The 25,082-nt window shown below is 35.9% G+C and overlaps 5 protein-coding genes and 1 non-coding gene across 10 annotated transcripts; 5 read left to right on the forward strand and 1 right to left on the reverse strand.

The window, feature by feature from the left end:
• The first annotated feature begins 1,413 nt into the window (after positions 1-1,413).
• On the forward strand, positions 1,414-5,898 carry Hrs (Hepatocyte growth factor regulated tyrosine kinase substrate). 3 transcript variants are annotated; one of them, XM_083104600.1, is made up of 11 exons: positions 1,414-1,614; positions 1,688-1,772; positions 1,947-2,022; positions 2,112-2,300; positions 2,387-2,661; positions 2,726-2,813; positions 3,456-3,632; positions 3,853-4,208; positions 4,384-4,697; positions 4,781-5,079; positions 5,166-5,898. In XM_083104600.1, exons 1-11 carry the CDS (start codon positions 1,578-1,580, stop codon positions 5,763-5,765), a joined length of 2,496 nt encoding a protein of 831 aa, XP_082960726.1. In that variant the 5' UTR covers positions 1,414-1,577; the 3' UTR covers positions 5,766-5,898. The 3 variants fall into 3 exon arrangements, with proteins under 3 accessions (XP_082960726.1, XP_082960727.1, XP_082960728.1); XM_083104601.1 differs by having other exon boundaries at positions 1,415-1,614; positions 2,738-2,813; XM_083104602.1 differs by lacking the exons at positions 1,414-1,614; positions 1,688-1,772 and adding an exon at positions 1,780-1,854.
• A 948-nt stretch (positions 5,899-6,846) lies between these two features.
• LOC145975257 (histone H3.3A) lies at positions 6,847-9,193 on the forward strand. Its single transcript, XM_083105613.1, has 3 exons — positions 6,847-7,007; positions 7,468-7,597; positions 7,823-9,193. Exons 2-3 carry the CDS (start codon positions 7,470-7,472, stop codon positions 8,103-8,105), a joined length of 411 nt encoding a protein of 136 aa, XP_082961739.1. The 5' UTR covers positions 6,847-7,007; positions 7,468-7,469; the 3' UTR covers positions 8,106-9,193.
• A 1,607-nt stretch (positions 9,194-10,800) lies between these two features.
• Positions 10,801-13,093, forward strand: LOC145975256 (histone H3.3A). Its single transcript, XM_083105612.1, has 3 exons — positions 10,801-10,946; positions 11,827-11,962; positions 12,130-13,093. The coding sequence occupies exons 2-3, from the start codon at positions 11,835-11,837 to the stop codon at positions 12,410-12,412; spliced, it is 411 nt and encodes a 136-aa protein (XP_082961738.1). The 5' UTR covers positions 10,801-10,946; positions 11,827-11,834; the 3' UTR covers positions 12,413-13,093.
• On the reverse strand, positions 12,704-20,736 carry Nude (Nuclear distribution protein nudE). 3 transcript variants are annotated; one of them, XR_014439930.1, is made up of 9 exons: positions 20,608-20,736; positions 19,611-19,792; positions 18,913-19,203; positions 18,678-18,814; positions 18,426-18,608; positions 17,707-17,828; positions 17,138-17,346; positions 16,841-16,908; positions 14,838-14,904 (listed from the first exon to the last, which is right to left on the reverse strand). XR_014439930.1 is itself a non-coding variant. In XM_083105611.1 (8 exons), the coding sequence occupies exons 2-8, from the start codon at positions 19,691-19,693 to the stop codon at positions 14,847-14,849; spliced, it is 942 nt and encodes a 313-aa protein (XP_082961737.1). In that variant the 5' UTR covers positions 19,694-19,792; positions 20,166-20,695; the 3' UTR covers positions 12,704-14,846. The 3 variants fall into 3 exon arrangements, 1 of the variants encoding a protein (XP_082961737.1); XR_014439928.1 differs by having other exon boundaries at positions 20,166-20,698; XM_083105611.1 differs by lacking the exon at positions 17,138-17,346 and having other exon boundaries at positions 12,704-14,904; positions 20,166-20,695.
• A 394-nt stretch (positions 20,737-21,130) lies between these two features.
• Rpl3 (ribosomal protein L3) lies at positions 21,131-24,864 on the forward strand. The gene is made up of 8 exons (XM_083103689.1): positions 21,131-21,183; positions 21,577-21,769; positions 22,209-22,377; positions 22,948-23,083; positions 23,176-23,362; positions 23,801-24,003; positions 24,257-24,412; positions 24,594-24,864. The coding sequence occupies exons 1-8, from the start codon at positions 21,181-21,183 to the stop codon at positions 24,792-24,794; spliced, it is 1,248 nt and encodes a 415-aa protein (XP_082959815.1). The 5' UTR covers positions 21,131-21,180; the 3' UTR covers positions 24,795-24,864.
• Positions 21,429-21,502, forward strand: LOC145975260 (small nucleolar RNA U43). Its single transcript, XR_014439932.1, has one exon. It is a non-coding gene; the product is annotated as a small nucleolar RNA U43 (small nucleolar RNA).
• Positions 24,865-25,082: the final 218 nt, after the last annotated feature.

Genomic DNA, 25,082 nt, shown 5'->3' on the forward strand with positions numbered 1-25,082 from the left:
TTACGCTCCGATATTTATTTTCGCCAGGGATATTTTTGATATGTCATTAATTATGTCATTAAATATTAAAAAACAATTTTCATAGATTGTTACGTTATACAGGGTGTCCTAGATCACCCGTACATCCCTTTTCTTTCAAAAACTAAGCATTTTAGAGAAAAACGTTTTCGACAAAAATTGTATGGTTTTGAGGGGAACATAAGATGGTGTCATTGGTTTGACCTTGGATGGCAGCGTTAAGGTGAGGTCAAGGACACCTTTAATTTCTTAAATGGAACCACCTATTTTTTATTGCATATTCTTATAGCTTATGTCGAGAACTTTCCAAAATACTATAATAAAGTATTTTTTCATCAAGTACTTTTCGAGTTATAAGGCTTGAAATAATTTCTTAATTTTACATAAACCATAAAATATCTAGTAAAATATTCATTTTTCGATTATCTTACCTTAATACTTTTATGTACAAAATAATGAGAGGAATCGATTGGTGTAAAGAAAACACATAATTGTTTCGAAAAAAGAAATGTAATTTGCAATTAACAATTACATTTTTTTTTTCGAAACAATTTTGTGTTTTCTTTACACCAATCGATTCCTCTCATTATTTTGTACATAAAAGTATTAAGGTAAGATAATCGAAAAATGAATATTTTACTAGATATTTTATGGTTTATGTAAAATTAAGAAATTATTTCAAGCCTTATAACTCGAAAAGTACTTGATGAAAAAATACTTTATTATAGTGTTTTGGAAAGCTCTCGACATAAGCTATAAGAATATGCAATAAAAAATAGGTGGTTCCATTTAAGAAATTAAAGGTGTCCTTGACCTCACCTTAACAATGCCATCCAAGGTCAAACCAATGACACCATCTTATGTTCCCCTCAAAACCATACAATTTTTGTCGAAAACGTTTTTCTCTAAAATGCTTAGTTTTTGAAAGAAAAGGGGTGTACGGTCTAGGACACCCTGTATACTTCAAAATATCAAAATAATTTTGTCACTCACCGGTCGAGGTAAGGCAACATACGAAAGGAGAAATTAATATGTCGCTTTGCGGACTCGCTTTCACATAATTTACATATACAAAATGTACAAAATTATAATACGAGATTTCACTGTACTCACACTACACTTCTTTCTCACAAGTTGCAAGTGCAAGATTTCAAATTCTACAAAGAATCAACTGATTGGAGTGATATTGGTAAATATTGATGATTTATTGTCAATAATCGATTAATCGATTACTGAATATCATACAATCGATTCATATCCGCTCTATGGGTGCGTTCAAAAATTCTACTCGCGGTGTAGAGGATTATTGAACTCACCAATCAAGACAAAGAAATATTTTCTCCTGATTGGTCGGTTAAATGCTACTTTATTCGCGTAGGATTTTTGAACGCAACTCTACGTGATTCATGTCATATCTCGCAAACATCCAGGGAAGAGAGATTAAACGTAAGGTGAACAATTGTCAAAATCACGCTGCAACTATAGCAAGGAGATTGTAATTATTGTGCGACTATACGCGATAAAGCTTCAAGAAACGTGAGTTTCGTCGAGATAACAAAATGTTTCGCAGTTCAACAAATTTTGACAAATTGCTAGGTGAGTTTCTTGAGAGTTTAAAATTCCTTCAAAATGTCGGAGCTTTTTCTAAGTCATTGTTAATCTCTTGCAGATAAGGCGACAAGCCATCTGCAATTAGAACCGGATTGGCCTACGATCATGCAAATTTGCGATCTTATACGTCAAAGCGATGTTCAGTAAGCATAATTCCTGTAAAAAGTACATTTGCATTCTTTAGCCAATGATTGGAATGTAATATTGTACAATAACATGCATATTGTAAATTATATTTCGCACTACTTGAGAAAGAAAAAATTAAATCTGATACATTATTCTTTATATTTATTTTCAAACATTTTATATTTTTTCAGGCCAAAAGCTGCACTTGCTGCTATAAAAAAGAAAATGATAAATCCTAATCCACACGTAGCGCTATATGCTTTGCTGGTAAGATATAATTTAATATCGTAGCATAAGAAGGAAAAATATTGGATTTATTATCTTTATATTCATTAACGCTCCAATCACGCGCATAGGTACTGGAATCTTGTGTAAAAAATTGTGGAACGTTGATTCACGACGAAATAGCTACTAAACAATATATGGAACAATTAAAAGAATTAGTCAAGACTTCTCCGCATGAAAATGTTAGAATGAAAATTTTAGAATTAATACAAGCTTGGGCTCACGCATTTCGTCATAGTCCCAAATATAGGACAGTTCAGGTAGAAGATCACAGCTTGTTAAAATGTTAATTATCTATATATAATTTTATGTGTGCCTATTTTTTTCTATCTTTTTATAATTTCAGGATACTGTAAACATAATGAAAGCTGAAGGATATCAATTTCCTGCTTTAAAAGAAAGCGACGCTATGTTTAGAGCAGATACTGCGCCTGCATGGGCAGATGGTGAAATGTGTCATCGTTGTCGCGTAAATTTCAGCATGGTTCAACGAAAACATCACTGTAGAGCATGTGGTCAAGTCTTCTGTGCTCAATGCTCGAGCAAAGTTTCTACTTTACCAAAATTCGGGATTGAGAAGGAAGTTCGAGTTTGCGAAACTTGTTATGAGCAAGTTAACAAGTTGGTAGAAATTTGCATTTCCCTGATCTGTATTTTATAAGAAAATATATTTTTAAAATTATAGTTTTCTTTCCAGACCATCTGCAACACAAACCAAAGATACAGATCTTCCAGTGGAATATCTCAAGAGTACTTTGGCTCAGCAGCAACAAGTATGTATTTCTGTTTTATTGATATTACATGATATTATAATTTACAATAACTTTTTATAGAAATATAACAATATATATATTGTAAATATGTAATATAAAAAATTAATTATTCAGTTTTTAAAAAATTTGCAATTATATAATCTATTCAATAATCTATTCAAATCAAATCATCTATTGCACTATATATTCAATTCTCTCTCTCTTTCTCTTTAAGACTATTCAATTATATAATTAAATTATTAGTCAAACATGGCTTCCTTAGAGTCCCAGGTATATTTACTCTTTGTTTAAAACAATATTATTCATTGTATGATGATTAAAATTAATATATTATATATGGTCATGATAAATGTATATTATGCAATTGCAAATTGTGTATTATAATTGATATCCATAATATAATTATATAATATATAATAATCATATTATAATGTTTATTATAATTGTTATATTATAATGTTTATTATAATGTTTATTATAATTGTTTATTATAATTATTATGTTATCAAATATTGAATCAAAAAACTTTAATTTGATTTCTGAGAAAATTTTTAATAATATTAGACATTAATAATTAGTTTATAATTTATGTAGAGCGTATGTATATGTATATATACAATACTTATTATTATTAATCTGTAGGTTCCAGTTAGAAAAACAGAAGAAGAATTGCGAGAAGAAGAAGAATTAAATCTAGCAATAGCCTTGAGCCAAAGTGAAGCTGAACAGAAAGAAAAAGAGAAAAAACGTGCTACAAGTGCTTTAAAATCCAACTCTGCTCCTATATCTAGAACAACATATTCACCACCACCATCACCTGTTAGTTTCTTGTAATTCTTGTTGAAGGCGTCTTTTCTTATATAAAGAAATCATTATCAATAATCTATATTATATTATGAATCAAATTACTAAAACAGTAATATTATTATCTTTTGAAATTATGATTTTCTTACGCGCGTTAGATTCAAATTTTAATATACATTTTATTCATTTAATTTTATAAATAATATATATAAAGATTTGTTATTTTTTTCTTTAGGGTCCTAGTCCATCACGGATACAAGATGACGACGAGATTGAACCTGAACTTGCTAAATACCTGAATCGTAAATATTGGGAACAGAGACAAACTGTAAGCGAAGAGCATACATCTAGAGTAGATGTAACTAGTCCGTCTGCGCCAAACATAAGCAGTCCGATGCCTCAAAGAGTCGTACTTGTAAAACAGGAAAATGGCGAGATTGATACTCAAATGGAAGAATTCGTAAGTGGTCTGAGATCTCAGGTCGAAATTTTCGTAAACAGGATGAAAAGTAATTCTTCCAGAGGAAGATCAATCGCTAATGATAGTTCAGTTCAAACCTTATTCATGAATATAACAGCTATGCATTCCAGGTATGTTCAATAAAACTATTCTTTTTATTTTTAATATTTTTTTATCAAGTGTATGTTTATATGTGTCTATATATGAGTATATGTGGGAATTATACAATAGGCAAAACATTTTGTTTTGTCTTATACTCGTATATATACTCATACATATAACTCATACACATTTTCTTTTTTGCAGATTACTAAGATATATCCAAGAGCAAGATGATAATAGAGTGTATTATGAAGGCTTGCAAGATAAATTAACTCAAATGAAGGATGCTAGAGCTGCTTTAGATGCCCTTCGTGAAGAACATAAGGAAAAGTTACGAAGGAGAGCAGAGGAAGCTGAAAGGCAGCGACAAATGTTAATGGCGCAAAAATTGGCGATCATGCGAAAAAAGAAGCAAGAATATTTGCAGTATCAACGCCAGTTAGCTTTACGAAAAATTCAAGAACAAGAAAGGGAAATGCAAATGCGTCAAGAGCAACAGAAACAGCAATATATAATGGGTAATTTTACGTGTATTTTAAAATTACTTTTCTGAATCTCTACCTTTATTTTCATTGAGATTATATCTATTTTATCTTTGCAGGAGGTTATCAAGCAGTTTCAGATTTTATGGGACCTTCTCAAGGATCACCCGTTCGTCATGTCCATTATCCGAATCCTGGAGCTAATTATAATCCTATGTCACCGACGAATCAAGGAGTTTACATGTATGGACAACCACCCATGAGTCAATATCCTATGCAGAGTTATAACATGCCGCCGATGAATACACTGCCTGTGCATATGATGGCGTCGCTTCCTAATCCGGAACAACAATCGTCAGATCCATCCATCCAAGGACAGGAAAATATAAGTTGCGTGTCTATACCAGGCCCAGGAATGGTAAGTCTTTACATAAATTTTTACAAGCATCTTTATCAATTTTTTTATAAATTAATGTACAGATTTGATAAATATTGCTTTTCCAGATGCCTTCTCAAATGACGCCGACTATTCAACAGCTTCAGCCACCGAACAATCATCAAATAGGACCCCAACAAAGCCCTCCGATGCATATGCCACCAGGGCAACCTTCTGCGGGTAGACCGCCTCAACAAGGTGTCTCGTCTCAAATACCACAGCAAGCAGTTCCTTCGACTCAAATCGGAATACCTCCGATACCTCAGAGTCACATCGGTCCTCCCTCAGGTCCAGTAACCCCAGGAAGTCTCGTACCCACCGGAACTGTAGTCGGTTTGCCTCCGCAAATAGGATCGCAACCGTCTACGCTACCTGGTAACCAAGGACCCTCGATGCCAGTGCATGTCGTTTCTAACGCTGCCATTTCGTCTCAATCTTCGGGCGTTATTCAAATACCTGCCGGTACTGGTAGCGGACCTGCAACTAGTCAGGCTTTACCCGGTCTTCAAGCGTCTAATGTACCGACGATGCAAGAAATGGCTCAAATTCGAGCAGCGCAATCAATGCCGTTTCAAGCTGCTCCTCCAATTCCAGTTACAGCCAATGAAGCTTTGCAGGATGTCGAAGATTCAAAACCGAAAACAGCAGAATTGATTTCTTTCGATTGAATATTATATATAACACATTTAAGGTAATGAGATTGTTTTATTCTTCTTTCTAAATTAAAACTGACACAGTTAAGATAATATTGCTTATTATATTTGGTGAAATTTTGCCTCTGGTAATAAAACTATACTTTTATGCGCTTGTTGATTATTGATATATAATACTAAAGTATTTCTGAAAAAAAAAATAGAGTATGAACTCTATGTACTAAGAGAGAGATTACATTAGCAGGATATACGATGACGCGATAATGTCAGCATGTAAGGATCTGCTATAGAATAACAAGTTAATTTTATATATATATTGTACATACAATTTAAAATATCGAAATAAAATTTTTCAAATCGAAAAGAAAAAAATTGTAATAAAAGTGCCTAGAATGAAAACACTTTGGCGAGTGGCTCTCAATTGGACGATAAAGCTTTCTTCATTCTGACCAATCAAACGATTCGAAGCGCCACACAAGTGGGGTGCCTTTCATACAACATATATTCAAGGCTGCGGTCAAGGGGACGCTGAAGATGCTTTGAAGCGTTTGACTGACCAATCAAGACAAAAGGAGTAAAGATTTCTTTAGCCTGATTGGTCAATCAAACGCTTCAAAGCATCCTCAGCGTCACTTTGACCGCAGCCCAAATCTTGGCCGTCCCCTTCACCATGCCTAAACAAAGGGATGACTCGTTCCAGAATGCATTAGAGTTCAATGGCTTTGAAGCGTTTGATTGGCCAATCAGGACAAAAGGAGTAAAGATTTCTTTAACCCGATTGGTTAAGTCAGTATCTTGCCAACCGCAGCCCTATTCTAAGGCCGGGTCTACAATAGGTAATTTAAGCCTTAAGAGATTGACCAATCACAGTCAAGTATGAAGAGAATACTCGGCTGTGATTGGTCAATTTCTTAAGGCTTAGGACTTAAATTATCTATTGTAGATCGGGACTAACAATGCTATTCACGATGCTTCCAACCAATTACAAGCAAAATTTTACACAGCATCGACCAATCGCGTCGTTTGAATAGGAACGTTCTTATTGTGCATGGAGGCACGTAGCTCTTCTACTTCTTCATAAACAGTGAAATTGTCTGACGCTCATTGTCAGTCTCAGGCTCAGTGTCTCAGTCTTCGATAGTCTTCTATGGTCTTGTAGCGTTCGCGTACGTTTGCGTTTGACGTTCGTGCGTCGAGAAGTTTCTAATCGGATAAATTTCTTGCGAGCGTCACTCGTTAACAAGCGTGAATAATCAGGTAAGATAATCGCGTCGCTTGGGAAGAATCGCGAAAATCGGCCAAATGTGCGTGCATGATTCGCAACGGTAGCCCGTGCGAGCGCGAAAATATGTATCGAGCGTGAGTGAGGAATCGCTATCGTTTTCCACGACTTCTCGAGCACCTTGGAAAAGTGCATCCAGACGGCCGCCATTTTGTTTATTGTGTGTGTCACTTTTGGAGGGAAATTGCTGTCGAATATACATATGCGCACATGTGCCGTGACGGTTGTTTCAAATTTGCTCAATTTTATGCGAAGAGATACTCTTAAAATACCGTTCGAGGAAAATCATCGTTTGGCCGATTCTTCGAATAATATCTTATTGTTCGTTCCGTCCTCTCCTTTTCCCCTTTTCCCCTTTTCCCTCCCCCCTTCCTTTCCGTGCACGCATAGTAGCTTCCCGCCGAGATAAGACTCAAGTGTAACAAATATTTCCAGTCATGGCTCGTACCAAGCAAACGGCTCGTAAGTCGACCGGTGGTAAAGCCCCCAGGAAGCAGCTCGCCACCAAAGCGGCGCGTAAAAGCGCGCCGTCCACTGGAGGCGTCAAGAAACCACATCGTTACAGGTACGCCTACCAGCGAGATTAATGATTACAATTCATTTAAAGATAATTCAAACGTCGATGATGCGTAAAAAATGAAGCAATTTTAAATTTCAATGCAATTTATAAATTCAATACATTCCTTTGATGCAATGTTTTATATATCGTCTTCATCTTTTGAAAGATAAAACAAGTGTTTTAATGTCTAGGAATATTTTCATCTATTTATCATGCGTCTGTGTCTTTTAGGCCTGGTACTGTAGCTCTAAGAGAAATTCGGAGATACCAAAAGTCGACAGAGTTGTTGATTAGGAAATTGCCGTTCCAACGTTTGGTTCGTGAAATTGCTCAGGATTTCAAGACCGATTTGCGTTTCCAAAGTGCCGCTATAGGAGCTCTACAGGAAGCATCGGAAGCTTATTTGGTTGGCCTGTTTGAAGATACCAATCTATGCGCCATTCATGCTAAACGTGTTACTATTATGCCGAAAGATATTCAGTTAGCGCGACGAATCCGTGGTGAACGCGCTTAAGTCACTCGTGTTTGCGGTGAACTTTCTCATTTTCTTCTCATTTGGATTTGTACGTCTTTGAACAATCTAAAAATTATATTCTTAACTTTCTTCCGTATATATTTACCATAGTTTATACACTGCCAATCATAATAGTAGAGATGTCGACAGAAGAATAACGAGCGAATCTGTAGTAGGTAATATAATTCGATAAAACATAACGACAGGTTTCATGATAGTTAAAAGAGTATAAAAAGAAAAGTATAATTTATTTGTCTTTCATGAAAAAAGCACTACAGAAATAGTAATTAGTTTTTCATACTTGGGTAGATAGAGAAATAATATGTGTAGCAATATTGCACAGACTTTGCGTACCCTTTTTGTAGAAAAAAAATCCAAGGGTTAATATTTTTATTTTAGAACTTTAATCGACTTTGCTTTCCAGTAATTTGCAGATTATCCGATTTATAACACATCTTTATGTATAAATAAAATTATTAAACTTAACGATATGGTCTCTCAAAACAAAATATAAAGTAACTCAAGATGAAAATAATGTGTGTGTGTGCGCGTGTATATATGTATATGATACACGCACACACATACATAACACGCTCGTGCGCGTTCGTCTGTTTATTTGAGAATGCAAGAAAAAGTTTTAGTTTATCATAGTATATGATTACATGACACAGATATAGATGTGTAGTTTTCGTTTTCCAGATTCCACAATTTCAAAAATTAATGTCGTATATGTCTTATATAAAGCTTAAGGTCTTGAAGATGCGACAAGGAAAGGGTTTGTAAAAATACTTTTCTATACATTGATATATGTTAAAACGTACATACACGTATATGTATGTTACGGGAGGAGGGAGGAGGGATATTGTGAGGAAAATGTGATGTAATAAGATGTATTTTTTCCTTTCTCTTTCTGTATTTTAATCCAAGCAAATTAATTTTATATAGGAGAGCTTTCCTCGAAAGCTCTCCGCTGCCCTTTTCGTGTCGAATCTGTTATTATAAGTTATAATTATTTTAATTATTAATAATAATTACGTAGGCACTATTGATAATTGTAACATTGCAAATAAAATACATTTTCTAATGGATGTAATGAAAAAAAAAAATCTTGCGTTTTTTTTTTTACATCTCGCACATTGTCAGAGTTCCGCCACAAGCGTACAATCGTTGCGCCTGTGCAAGCGAACGCATTTGCACGAGATATTGTACGACACTATCGATTTGTCGCGAAATACTTGTGACGAAGGCGATACAGTATGTGTGTGTGTGGTGCGCGCGCGCGCACATACACCCACACACACACACACAGCATGTTCCATCTCTTGTACCGCACGGCACACATTACGCGCAAAAATCTAGCGCAAATGCGTGTGTGCGCGCGCGCTTTTTGCTACAGGCCGGACATCGATCTTTCAAGATTTCGCCGATCGATACCCACCGCTATAGCAAAGAGGGATAGTCCTGTACTACGTCAGACGTTATTATCGCGCGATATACATACATAGCCGCCTTTCTCCGCGTAAACAGAAACAGTAGAACCGCGTCATCGCTTTTCGATTCGCGTATTTTTGCTTCGATCTCGAATATAATTGGAATCGAATGACTCAAGAAATCAAACGGCTTATTTGAGAGATTATTCGATTACGATTTAACGACGCGCGATAATCGAGCCGTGAGTACAGCTACTTGTTCTCTCCGTGTCGAACAATTAGACATTTCGGGACTATTTCGCGCGCTACGAATACGCGGTTGCTCGATGTCCAATTAACCTCGGTGCGCGCTTAAATTTTTCTTTTGTATTTCGTGACGAGATCCTAGCCGTCTCCAACTCGTAAGGATGAGGGCTCGCGAAAACGTACAAGTATTTGTAACAGCGACTGTCAAAACAAGAATCAGGATTGTTCGCAAAGACAAAGACAGAGACCAGCCTACATCCTACATTTAGCGCTAACAAACAAAACTGGCAAAGCAATCGGCGCAGTCTCTCCGTCAGTTACTTTACGCGCGCGACTGATACATCGGCTTTATTCAAGCGGCGAGTAAGATTTAGCGCTAAACGTGGGATCGGGGAGATGGGCGAGCGCGTCGAGCGACTCGGAACAAAGCGTGCGTAGCGAGGACGGTCGGCCGATCGCGCGACGCGCGGCGTAAAGCGTGCGCGCGGATACGTCGCGTCGCGTCGCGTTTGTTTATCGCTCGGCTTTTGTATCGATTTCGTGCGCCTGGGAAATCGCCGTATACGGCGACGACCGACGACCGTGATAACGCGCGGCGCCGATATTTACATTCTTAAACTCGTTAGTTTTCCGCGACGTCCGTCGATCGATCGAATCCGCTCCCCCTCCCCCTTCCCCCCCTGTTTGTCCCGGAGGACAATTTTCTCCGTCCGCGGCAATTGTTCGCGTTCTTCCGCGCGCGAGAGAAGCGCACGACGGCGCGAGGGTGCGGGAGGAGCACAGGAGCGTGAGCGGAGGGGGAGGGGGAGAGGCAGGGGTGCGCACGAGGGAGAGAGAGCGCGCGCGTCTCGTAGTAAGATTTCGAGCGATTGACAGGGCACTCGCGCCGCACTCGATGCACCGGCGACCAATGCGGCTCGCCGGGCTCGCGACGGCTCGCCGTCGGATTGGCCGGCGGCGCACCGCGAGCTCTATATGCCTCTCGCACGATTTAATTTCCACGGGGAGAAGGAGGGTGGGCGGAGGGGGGAGAGGGAGAGGGAGGGTAAGGGACGCGAGAGAGTCGTGACTCGGGAGAGCGTCCACTGCCATCGGAGTGTGCGAGGATACGGGATAGCGTACCTAGTTTATTCGCGTCTGCTTCGTGTTCGATAATCCGCTCGAGGTAGGTGACAAAGTCGAGAGATCCGCGAGACGGAGTCGCGAGGACGTCGCGCTCGCGTGGACGCGAGCGAGCGGGCGGGCGGCCGCGCGCGCGCGCGCTCGCGCGTCAAACGAAAACCGCGGGTGCGAGGACGCGGCGCCGGGAAAAACTCGACGGGGCTTTCCACCGCGTCCGTCTCTCGGCGAGCCGCCACCATTTTGCGATCGACGTTCGCGGACGGATACGGGGAACGCGTCGCGAGTGACGCGACGTTTCTCGGAAAGAGTTCGCGCGATCGAGCCGATTTCTCGCGGGATTCCGCGACCGTCGTCGCCGAACGCCCCTCCCCAGGTCGTACCTGGGTCTCGGAGCGACGCTGGCGAATTCCTCGCCCTCGCTCGACAACGCGCGGTGCTTTTTTTTCTCTTTTCTCCTCTCCTCGCCTCGCCTCGCCTCCTCTCCTTCGCTGTCTCCCGCGAGGGAACGAAAGTTCGTGCATTGCGCAACGCGCGGCGTTCCTCGGTGCGCGCTTCCTCCGCGCGAATAGCAACGGACTGTCCCCCCACCTCGCCGCCGCCGTTACCCCCACCATCTCCTCCGCTCTATTAAATACTTTTCCCACTCGCGAGCTTATTCTCCGATCTACCCCGACGTACGAGCGCATCGCGCCTCGCGCGCTGCAGTCGATTGTATTTAATCGCGTCGCGCTGTCGAATCGTTTCGAACCGATTGATCGCTAATAATTGTATTTTAATTTTCGAAGAGATACGAGGATAGGATCACGGGTCCACGCGATGGTCGAGAAGCGAGCTTCTCGCTAGCGATCGATTGAAATTTAAATTTTCTTTCGTCAATGTCGAGAAAAATATTTAATTAATCGATCTCTCTCTGATTGTGTCAGGTTAAGTCATGGCGCGTACCAAGCAGACGGCCCGTAAGTCAACGGGAGGAAAGGCTCCCCGTAAGCAACTCGCCACAAAAGCGGCCAGGAAGAGCGCGCCGTCCACCGGCGGTGTCAAGAAGCCGCATCGTTATAGGTACGTATACATGTATATGTATACATGTATATGTGTATAAATTTATTAAAAATATCGCAAAATATCGAATATTGGAAAACCAACAACCGCGCATTTGCTTCGTTACTTTTTTCCTACGTTGCTACAGATTTATATGTACAAAGCGTTTTGTCATTTTTTTACGACAGACCCGGTACCGTGGCCCTCCGAGAAATCAGAAGATATCAAAAGTCGACGGAATTGCTAATCAGAAAATTGCCGTTTCAACGATTGGTGCGTGAAATCGCGCAAGACTTCAAGACCGATCTTCGTTTTCAAAGCGCCGCTATAGGCGCCCTGCAGGAAGCTTCCGAAGCATATCTCGTTGGTCTCTTCGAAGACACTAATCTGTGCGCGATTCACGCGAAACGCGTCACAATTATGCCTAAGGACATCCAGTTGGCTCGACGAATTCGCGGCGAGCGTGCTTAAGAGACGCTGTGTAACGCATACATACCGTTTACTGCGATTATTATTATTATTATTATTAATATTATATTATTAATTACATACATTACTGTTTGCAATCGCGTCGTGGATGAAGCACTTTCATTCCAAGCTCTACACATGTATTTTATCCATATAGAGACACTAAGCGCCGTATAGCGCCCGTTATCGTTTAATGATTTTCTCGTTCTCCGACATGTACATGAACGAAATACGATTCACAAATTGTGAGATATAAAAAGTAATTTTTCTTTTTGTACGAGATATAAAAAGTAATTTTTCTTTTCCAGGACTACGTTCTCGATTGCTCTTCGGTTTAGTTATATCGCGTGTTTATGAAATTAATTTCCAATAATTTCCGTACGAAAAATTCATATAAAATACACACAAGATAATTTTGGTTAAACCACATTTGGATACATTTTTTTCACTATTTATCTTCTTATCGCTACTAATATACATAATAATGTCATTATCATTATTAGTACTTGCAAAAAGTGTGCACTAGAATAAGATACTCTCACGGTAATGTTGAGATGTAGTGCTTAACATATTAGATCTCTGTACTCAAGTTACATACATCATTTTAATCACTTAAGCATTGTGTAAAAATTTGTGTAAAAATAAACGCATTTCGTATAAATAAATCTTCTAAATTCACACAAATTGCTTTTATCTTACATTACCTTACCTTATTTATACCATAATTTCATCTCGACTCAAACGGCCCCTGTAAAATTTAATTTATAATTTTATACAAAACACGTATGCGCTATGTATCATTAAATCAATATGAGTTTATTTGAATAAAATTCTCAGATTTTCATAATATATTATAATAACATGAATTTTCATTTACGATAACAATTTTGTATCAGAAAATGTGTGTATATAACTCCTCGCAATTTAGTATTTTAAAGCACTAAATTTTTTTTTAGATGTAAATCGATGCACACACGCAATTTTTTGACTAATTGTTATATATAGTTGCTGGAATTCATCCAATTATCATGAAAAGTAATTGCTTTTGCAATTGGAAAACATTCTTTTTATGACATATTTAAAAAATATGTTTAAAGCGCTAGAAAGTATACATTTTTACAAAGTACATCTACTAGTTATTTATGAATAAATTTGCAGTTTATTACAAATTATATCTATATTAAAAAATATTTCATAAATTATTCATTAATTATGTAATTACCTACAAGCGTCACAAGTATTTCTCTTCTAATAAATATAATAATATTCTACTCTATTACTATTTATATTTAGTATACCCAAATTGTGCTCGAGGCAATAATATGTCAAATCACGTATTACGAGTTTGTCTGGATGAATAAGTAAAAAAATGTATTGTAAAAAAGTACTGTAAATCAAGTAAGCCATTATTTTGCACATTTAACATTATTCCTTAAGGCGATCCAAATTTCATAAAATTGCATAAAAATTAAGACTTTTACTTGATCTAACACATTATTGACCCAAGCTCTTTATTCGTAGATTTACAAATTTTCATTTTTTCATAATGTCTTATGATATCGAAGCAATAAATCAAATTGTCTCACGGCAATTAATGAAGAAAAAAAAAGTAAAGAAAAAAAGAATACATCTCTTTTTGTACAAATATATAAATAATAAATAACGATATATATACTCTTTATATTATTATTTTTTGTTATTTACAAATGAAAATTAATTATCATTTACTACATATACCACATAGTTATATATTGCGCGTTTATCGATCATATTAATATAAGTATATATATTATATTAATGTAGCGTAATAGGCTCGCAAAAGAGTTAACATGGTAGAGAGAAATCGATTCAAATCACATCGGGGAATACCGATATTTTGTTACCGTAGTGACATGTTTATATATAAAAATTTTCATAATAAAATAAATCATTTATTTCTCGTAACAAAAACGCAAATGAAAATACTTGATACAGTTACAGTATGAACGAAATAATATAAAGAATGGAAAATTTGTATTCCGCTAGCGACCTTTAATAGCATCATTGAAAAATATCATTATTACAGCAACAAATTAATGTCACTCGATGTAATTGATATCATTAATTACAGCAACAAATTAATGTCACTCGATGTAATTGATAAAGTGTATAGTAACTCAACTTGCAATTCAGTAACTCAATTTGATTCTACACAACATTTTTTAAATAAGATATCGTAAGAAGAATTTTATTTTATTTGCCTCTGTACATCAGGAATGACTTTTCATTCCTGGCATGATAGAGTGTTTCCCAATTTTGTGAATAACTAAATTTTCGGAATAACTTAATAATAAGACTTAAAGTCATTAAAGAAATTTTCATTACTAACATTACATCTCGAGATTGTACAACGTGATGATGTGCGGATATATGATTGCACTGCGACATTATCCTGCGTTTACAATCGAATGTGGTTGTTGTTTCCTGTGGCTGGGCTTCTGACTTGCCGTCTAGCTCTAATTGGACAAATGCAATCTCTTGTTATAGCTTATGTTTTACCTAATGTTAAAAATATACGTGTGTGTGTGTGTGTGCGTGCGTGTGTTACACTGTGGATATATGATTTATTTAGAAATGAAAATATGTGATAATTTTGTGTATGGATCAGTTAAATATTATTTGCGAAATTAAAAGTTTATTTTTAAATTTTTCTTTTAATACTCTAATACACATATATTTAGAAAATGTTATATTAATAATGATATTCTTATCATACTATGTAGGATAAAAAGTAACAATGGTCATTCATGCAAAGAAAGTCAATGTTCCGTATTGTTTGCCATATGTGATCTTTACATCAAAATCAATATTTTTTTTATAAAAATTAAGCCACGCACACACAAGTAATCTCATATCAGTATAAACTGTAACTTAATGTGGCAATAAACCAATTTAAAAAATTTATTTGTAATGTACATATAAATGATGTTTAAAATTGTCTAGATACTATGTCATTTTTTTATCACATCATTAACATTAATTTTTTTTAATATAATTGTGCGTTTTTCTGCAGCGCTTAATATCTGTCTCTGTGTGCGTGCGTGCGTATTATGTTTGTGCGTGTGATGTACACGCGTATACTATCGCTAAACACATGAGAGTATTTGAATAATTTATTGCCACAGTTTTTCACAAATTTGACATTTTGTTACTTGAATGAATCTTTTTTTATAAAGGCGCAAAACTCATATATCGAATTAATTATAAAAAGTGTTTTTTTCCCACAATATTAATAGATTCTAGAATTAATTTCTCGCAAGAAAATTTAATTTATAATAAGTAAAAAATGTATGTGTAATATTTATATGCTAATAAATAAACATCATAAATTATACACAATTTTATCTATTACTCAAATAAAACAATATAAAATTTTATTTCAAAGAAACTACACAATCGATCAAAATCAATTACCCACATACACATACAATGTACACATGTACATTATATACATTTATAATGATAAATCTACTTAGAATTTGTATAAATGTATGTTTCATTTATGACAAAGAAGTATTATTGCATTTTGAAATGTATCTACTGCATTTTGCATTAAGATTTTGCACATGCATGCGACACTAATAGAAAAAAATTCTGCACATATTTATTTTGTAAAATAAATATTATTTCATTATTTTGTTAAGAGCAAATTATCAAGTTACAGAGTAAAGACAAATATGCACATGTAATTTTCAATAAAAAATAATTAAACATTTATTTCGAAACATTCAAACATGGCACATGTTTAGGAAATATTATTAGAAAAGAAAAAATGAAAATACTAGTTAAGTGTCATTGTCATATAAATTATTTAACAATGACCTAAGAAACAGATAAACTATGCTTCCTATCAAACAAGAAGGCCTTAATATATTGAGAAATCTTGAACAAATTGAAACAAGTATGGCATAATATTAAAGAATTTTTTTTCAATTTTTAAGTTACATTAAAATAAAATGTAAAGGAGAAATCTCTTTTTGCTATATAATATAAAGGCAGTTATCTATCAAATAAGAGAGCCAACCGTCTATCTCTATTGAACTTAATATTGCATAAAAGCCTTACATATATATAATAAATATATAAATTGTGGATGTCTTTTGGCGCTAATCAAGCATATTCACAATGGAAACACAACCAACACATAACAATATAAGTACAATTGTGAATCGGTGAGAATATCATGTATCATATTTTTTTGTGCAATTTTGTTTAAAATTATGAAAACTTATCCAGTATGAGCGATTAATTTGTTAACTTATCAATTATTATATTTAATAAGAAGAGTATATCAAAATAGACACATGATATCTATCTGTGAGTACAGATTGCACAATAAAACAGGAATACACAACACAATTTAATGTGATTAAAACGTAATTGCTGTGTTACCTGTAGAGATCACGAACTTGATCTTCTCGAAACGCGTTTCTGCTTGTGTTCAGCTTATTTTCCAGCGCCTGCAGAGAAGAATAATTATTATCGTTAAAAACATACCATTTAATGTGTTTTATAGCTATATGATTGATACAACAAAATTAAATTGACAAGATGTTAGAGCAAGGATATTCAATTTGTTGTTTTAATAATAAGCACGGGATTATGGATATTTTCTCGATAATATATAAATTAGGTTCGGTGCATAGTGAATGATTACAAGCATTGTAATAACAAAGATCAACTCGAGACCTGCTCTTTAAGGAGATGCAAAATAATCTAACGACGAGAAATCACATTGAAGATCTATACGCGGTCGATCTAGGTTGTTGCCTTATACATTGAGTAGATACGTGAGTCTGAGCCGCTGATAAGACAGTAGATGATGTGGTATTTGATATCTGTCCGCTTGGACAAGTGCATTTTATTCTCCTACAGCCCATGCAGACCCATCTGTCAAGCTACCACAAAACACCAACTACATCACACTACCAAGACTACTCCAAATCAAATATGATTTACAACAGGAAATATTTACAACCTCTTATTATATCGCTACATACATAATTACACTCTATCGATTTATCCATGATTTAACATCTCTAAGAAAATATAACGTTTGGATAAAATTAATTAAATTTGAATCTATATCAATATAGTTGCTATATACATGTAGCTTATATAATTTATATATATTATATAATTTTATATTATTTTTACAAATTTATACTAATGCGTAAAACAAACAAGCCATGCTTCAAGCTTAAAAAACTACTAGTGCAATAAAGAATATATTATCGAGATACTGCATAAGTGCTTACCCCGACTTTTCGCATGAGATCACCGATCATATTCATTGCCAGTATTCTGGTACAAGGTGGCAATGGCTGGCCATTATTATTATTGTTGTTTCCAATAACACCCCCTACCATTCCATGTCCAACTAGTGAATAAAAAGATACAAGAAGAAAAGATTAATATATATTCTCTCTTTTTCTTTCTCTTCTTATATATTTATTAATATATATATGTCCTGTATGTGTGTACATTATTATGATAAAATAAAATTATAAATCTGATAAATCTATATTGTTAGATTTATAAATTGTAATATTTATATTACAAAAGATATATTGAATAAGTCAAAATAAAGAAAAAAAGTATTGTCAAAGATATTTATTCAGTATTACATTAATGATAATACTGCACATTGATTCGTCTTTAATAAGAAATATAAAATATAAAAGGAAAAGAAATAAGGAAAGGCGCGCGCGTACACGGAAGAGATAGAATTATCAAACAATTGAAAAGTTATTGAACAATTTTTCAAAATAAATAGAATCGGTAAACTATTCTAAATTCTGATATATTCTCATTTCATGCAATACATTTTTATATCAATGTCTCCACCTTTTAAGCCATCGGAAATTTTTCACTTTTTGACATTTGCACGATTGACTATAGTTTTCATCAATTTCGGTAATCGTTTTTGTGACGCAAAACGGAAAACATGTTTTAACAAAAGCGTTATATAACCTACGTTTCATCGGCGAAGTCGTTGTATTATTCGAAGGTATAGTTTGTGAAACTATCTGGCTAGTGGGTGAATTTGATTCCAATTCGGCCTGTAGCTTATTACTGTCAATGTTGTTACAAACTCTCTCGACGGACTTATTATTATCGGCATGATGCCTTTCATGTACTTGTATCTCCTGCTTCAAATCTGGAATAATATGATATATTAACCACCTTGTAAAATAATGAGTTAAATAAAGATAACAATTTTATTAACCTCTAACTTCGTCCATCAGTCTTTGCACTATTACTTTTAGGCTTTCTTTTTCATCGAGTTCTGATTCAAGTAAGGCATTCTTTTCTATAGCTAAATTAAACTTAGCTTCTATTTCCTCTTCTGTAACCCTATTTATCCTGCAAAAGATGTATTGTCATTTTATTACATATATATATCTACTGATTTATCATCAACTTTATCAGTTTATTATTCGCACAATGAAAAAATATGATACCTATGTGCTCTTTCCAAGTCGTCATTTTTTTGTTCAAGTTCTCTAATGTATTTTAGAAGATGCTCGTGCTGTTGCTGTAAATCTTGTGCTTTCCCTTGGAACATGGCACAATCTGTAGACTGCTGATCTAATCGCATTCTCAACTGTTCAACTTCTGTGGCAAGTCTTGTGTTTCTCTGTCTCAATTCCCTATTTGTTTTTTCCGCTTGTTCCAAGGAAGTTTCTAATTCTTTCTCCAACATTTGTGAATTCTCTTGAAATTCTTCCAGTTCACGTTCAACATCATATTTTCTGTGACAATGTTATATTGATTTTAATACCTTTTACTGACTTGTCTAGTCGTTAAATAAATCTCAATAATTTTTTTAGCCAATTTAGGCAATTGATGCAATGCAATACATTAAATAAATTAAATTATATTCTAATAAATTTATATTTTAATTCTATATGTATGAAAAAAATAATATTCTCATACAACAGACTAACGTACATATATATTAAGGTATCCCATCACTTTACATGTGTAATTTTTATCCAAGAAAATTAAAATATATATGTATATTTACGCTCTCTCTCTTTCTCTCTCTAATTCATGTTTCAATAATTATTATATTATTGTTTGGATTCCAATAAATGAATATTTTAATTCAATAATATAATATACATATAATAATTCAATAATAGATAATATATACTACCTTTGATGCATTTGATGAGCTAGCTCCATCCAATATTGAATCTCGTCGTCCTTTGACAGGAATTCAGGCGGATCTATATCCATCGTTGTTGTTGAGGACGATCACGATAGTTGTATATAATTCCTGCTGCCTTCCAATCTTTGACTATCTCAAAATATAACACGATTGCTCACACTAACATTCTGCAAAGAAGCAAGAATGTAATAAAATTTTGTAACCAAGACGACGCAAAATAAAGATATAAAAAAGGACGCAACATCTAGACAATGCAATCGTTATCCTCGTTCGAGAATATCTTTGACGCCACGCGTGTCTCATACGTGATACATACTGATTAATGTCCGCGAACCTTTAATTACAAAGACGTGAAAAACACATTTTTATTCCGATTCCGCTCAGATTTCTCTTTGTATAAGTGTTTGTCGAATCGAAAAAATGGAAAAGTAAAAACGCGTCGAAAGACAAACGTGCGCTCTCGATATTTCGGATACCGGACCGATCTCGAGCGAGTACTCGCGAATGGAATGAAATCGCGTGCGATGCAAGTGTCATTACCGTGTTATTATGAGTCACACTAGCTGGCGAGGAGCGAGACCTCCGTAGCAGACGCGTACAAGGACTGAAGGCGCAGTAGCAGCGAGCGAAAGATGCCTAAACGGAAGTCGTTTGCCCCGTATCTATTCCGTATTTCCAACACGCGCATCCGGGGCCTCCGGGGGGAGGTCCGGGGCCGCGGTTTCGTCCAACAAGCCGTACGTCGACCGGAATCAATCGCGCCAACGGCAAATTCACACACGATCGCGGGCACCACCGTTAAATACTCGGTCACTGACGGTCCTAACAGACTCAAAGATTGCGCAAAATGGCAGGCAGGTTAAAGAGAGCCGAGCGAGATGATGCTGGCTACGTCGAGCCAATCTCGAGACTAATGTCAAGTGCGCCGAAAATATAGACGTATAATGCGTAATAATAAATATATATGTTATAATACAAATACCGCGTCGATACGTGTGTAGTGATGTAGATTGCGCGTTCTCAATCAAACGCTGCGCGCAACTCTCAAAGAGAGTTCACTCCACTTGACGTTACGAAATATTTCAAAAGCGTTTGACCAATCAGAGCTGAATCATAGAGTTCTATGTTATGAGAGAAGAGCCACTGGTGTAACATCTCTGCTAATTGGCTCCGCCATTTTCAATGTCTGAGATCATGGACATGTAAAATACATAGATGGAGTCTTGGCGTTTTCGAATGGTCGGGTTTGACCCGACCCGGGGTAGTTTACTAGACGTCATTGACCAATCACAGCCATTCTTCTGAAGGATGGCTGTGATTGGTCAATGACGTCTAGTAAATTACCTCGGGTCGAATCAAATCCGACCATTCGAAAACGCCAATAGATGGCGTCTGTTCCCGTTGGAACGTTACTCACTAGTTATTTAGTAGTTATTTACTAGTTCAAAAACTTTATCATGGGGAATTCCAATTTTCAAAGTTTATATTAGGGGTTTAGTTGCGTATAAAAGCAATCGTCTTCTTCCGGATCCTCCATTTCTTCGTCAACAGCATCATGGTAAGTAGAAATGCGTGCTCGAGAATCTATTAAAATCTGCAACATTTCTTAGCATCGGCACTATTATAATGTATAATCGTACTCTCAAATATCTTTTTCGAATTTTAAGACAAATGTTACGGTGACGTTTTAATTAATATCGAAATTTTAATGTTCCTGTTTTTCACAATGAGAACAAGCGTGATCGGCTTGTATCGGACACATGGCTTCTTGTACGATGCTTCGCAATGATTCAAATTATTCTAATGATGATTTAGAAAATTTATGGTTAGATATACTGAATAACCTTGATGAAATTATTCTAGGGCGGTCTGATTTTCTTTTTGTTGGAAAAAATTTTATTACGTTTATACCACGTGTCTTATTTTTCTCCTCCATCTTGTAATGTTACAGTCGCATAGAAAATTCAGCGCCCCTCGACATGGGTCGATGGGGTTCTACCCAAAGAAAAGATCCCAAAGACATCGCGGAAAAGTGAAGGCTTTCCCAAAGGATGATCCCAACAAGCCTGTTCACTTGACCGCCTTTATCGGCTACAAAGCCGGTATGAGTCATGTTGTTAGAGAAGCCGATCGTCCTGGATCAAGTGAGTGATTATTATAGAAAAAAACTTAAAAATTAATGTTATAATTTGTATAGTTTAAGCAAAAATATGTTAAAGAATACTAAAATTTGTTAATTTGTGGCTTGCATTTCTTTGCATTTCATATAATTTATATATACTAGCATATGACGTGTTAATCTGGGTGTTGATCGATGCATTTCTGCATCGATTCACCTAGATTGCAATGCGAGAGCTGTCTTTAATACAGTATATTTTCAATATTGCCATGTCGAAAAATAATATTGTGCACTGCTTATGCAGACTGCATGAAAGCAAGGTATATTCCATAAATTCTTTGGAGCCTATTGGGCAGTGACCATTGAGACAAACCATACCTAGCACAATCCACTTCTAAAATGAACATTTTTTGTTCTATTCTGTACAAATTACCCGCATATAAATATAAATTGTTTAATTTCAGAGGTAAATAAGAAGGAAATTGTAGAAGCGGTTACTATCCTTGAAACACCACCAATGATTGTAGTTGGTCTTGTTGGATACATTGAAACACCGCATGGACTTAGAGCACTCGCAACTGTTTGGGCGGAACATTTATCGGAGGATTGCCGCAGACGCTTCTACAAGAACTGGTTAGTAGGAATCATTGTGTTGTATGAATTAAAAATAATTGAATACAGATCGATACATAATGATATAATACATATTAATGTTAAAACTACATATACGAACTTACGACATGTTAATCCGAATGTTGATCGATGCACAAGTGCATTGATCCATTCGGATTGCAGTGCGAGAGCTGCCTTCAATGCAGTATGTTCTCAAAACTGCCATGTCGAAGAGCAATGCCGTGCTCTGCTTGCGCAGAATGCATGAAAGCTAGGTATATTCCATATTCTCTTTGGAGCTCATTGGGCAATGACTATTGATACAAACCATGCCTAGTACAGTTCTTCTGTCCTTAAAAAACAGTATATTATTCACATATTAAAAATGATACTAAAAATACTACATCAGCTCTCCGCTCGCACGATGAGAGTAATCATTTGGATGCAGCCATTTTAAGTTCTGAATTTTAACATGGTTGATCCAAAAAATGTGCTTAGTCTCCGCTCATTATGATGAGACTGGCACGTTACAGGAGGAGATGGCAATGCAGACACATACATAGATCGGCTTGCAATATAATTTTTCGACAGGTACAAGAGTAAGAAGAAGGCATTTACAAAAGCTTCGAAGAAATGGCAAGACGATCTCGGCCGCAAATCTATTGAAGCTGATTTGAAAAAGATTAAGAAGTATTGCAGCGTTGTTCGCATTATCGCCCATACTCAGGTAACGCGATAATGCAACTTGAATATTAAAGTATCAGATATCATTTTTATATAATTGTGAAACAATTTTATCGCTCTATTTTTATTCATTAGATGAAGCTGTTGAGGCAACGTCAAAAGAAAGCTCACATCATGGAAATTCAGTTGAATGGTGGAACCATTGAAGACAAAGTGCAATGGGCGCGCGAACATCTGGAAAAACCTGTGCCCGTTAGTAATGTCTTTGCCTCTGACGAGATGATCGACGTGATTGGAGTTACTAAGGGAAAGGGTTATAAAGGTATGTCTTGCGTATATTTATATATTGTGTGTGCGCGTGTGATATATAATATATATATATATGTATGTATGTATGTATGTATGTATGTATGTATGTATGTATGTATGTATGTATGTATGTATGTATGTATGTATGTATATGTATGCTGCTCGTCCCCACTGCCCCTCAAAGTTGCGCGTTTGCGTTTCCCTTTTGTGCGCCCCCCCCCCCCCCCCAGCCATGAGAAGCATGTTTTTAAGAAACTACTTAGGACTGTATGATGAAAAAAGCATGATGTGCACTTATCTGATCATCTTGAGGATATAACCATGCTGCCTTCCTACTGAGGTCCTTGACCAAATAAAACTAACTGTGAAAGTTTTGAATTTAGTTTTCTTTATATGATTATGAGTACGTGCTTAATCCTTAAACAATTGACATTCTTTGTGCTTTTTGTAGGCGTTACATCCAGATGGCACACTAAGAAATTGCCACGCAAGACTCACAAGGGTCTGAGAAAGGTTGCTTGTATCGGCGCATGGCATCCAAGCCGCGTGTCCTTCACCGTTGCGCGCGCTGGTCAAAAAGGGTATCATCATCGTACTGAGATGAATAAAAAGATCTATAGAATCGGACAAGGCATCCACACCAAGGATGGCAAGGTAATTAAATTTGAGAATTAATTTATGCGCCTCTTACCCTAAGTCGATCTTTGAAACACTGTCAAAAGATTGATTTTTAAATTTTGAGGCGAGATAAAAGTTACTTGTTAATCATAGTGCCTAATGCACAAGTACATATCTGTGCTTTAGGTCTCCAAGATAAGTCACAATAAAATAAGTTTCATAAATATAATTTCAACAATTCATTCTTTATTCAAAATTATCTTCATCACGCTTATTATCCTATTTTTAGATTGTGAAAAATAATGCTTCCACGGAATACGATCTTACCGAGAAAACAATCACGCCTATGGGTGGCTTCCCCCACTATGGTGAAGTAAACAATGATTTCGTTATGATCAAGGGATGTTGCATGGGTCCGAAGAAACGTGTGATTACTCTAAGGAAGGTAAGGACAAATACTAACAGATAATCATATATTGTTTCGCATTTCCATGATGAATTTCTATAGAGCCTAGTATTATTCTGATCACGATGATAGCTATAAATGATAGGACTGATTAAATATCTGAATATTATAAATATTTATCTGTGAAAAAATAAAATTAACGTTGAAACGTATTTTGCAGTCTTTGTTGGTGCATACGAAGAGAGCTGCATTGGAAAAGATCAACCTCAAGTTTATCGATACTAGCTCCAAGTTTGGACATGGTCGCTTCCAGACCGCCGCCGACAAGGCCTCCTTCATGGGACAACTCAAAAAGGATCGCTTGCGCGAGGATCAAGCGCAAGCCACCAGCGCAGCGCCGAGCGCTGCGGCTGCGCAGTAAAATCCTACATATGCACACGTGTTCGCCATGTATTGTGCACCTAAAATAAATTTTTAAAAATCATATATAAGAGTGCTTTTATATTTATATCCTTACATATATATCCTCATATGTATATGAGCTCAATTGTTCAAGGATAGCTAAGAGAAAAAAAACATTTCAAAATATTTTGGACTTTAAATTGATTTTTATTTCTCTTGTAGTTTAGTTTATAAATTTGAGTTTTTAAGCAAAAGATATATTCTTAATATATGTGTTTATAGATTCTAAATTTAAATGTGATGTGTG

The sequence above is a fragment of the Camponotus vicinus genome, unplaced genomic scaffold (assembly GCF_025532165.1).
Source record: "Camponotus vicinus isolate PSW18456_S1 unplaced genomic scaffold, iyCamVici1.0 SCAF_7, whole genome shotgun sequence".
Lineage (NCBI taxonomy): Eukaryota > Metazoa > Arthropoda > Insecta > Hymenoptera > Formicidae > Camponotus > Camponotus vicinus.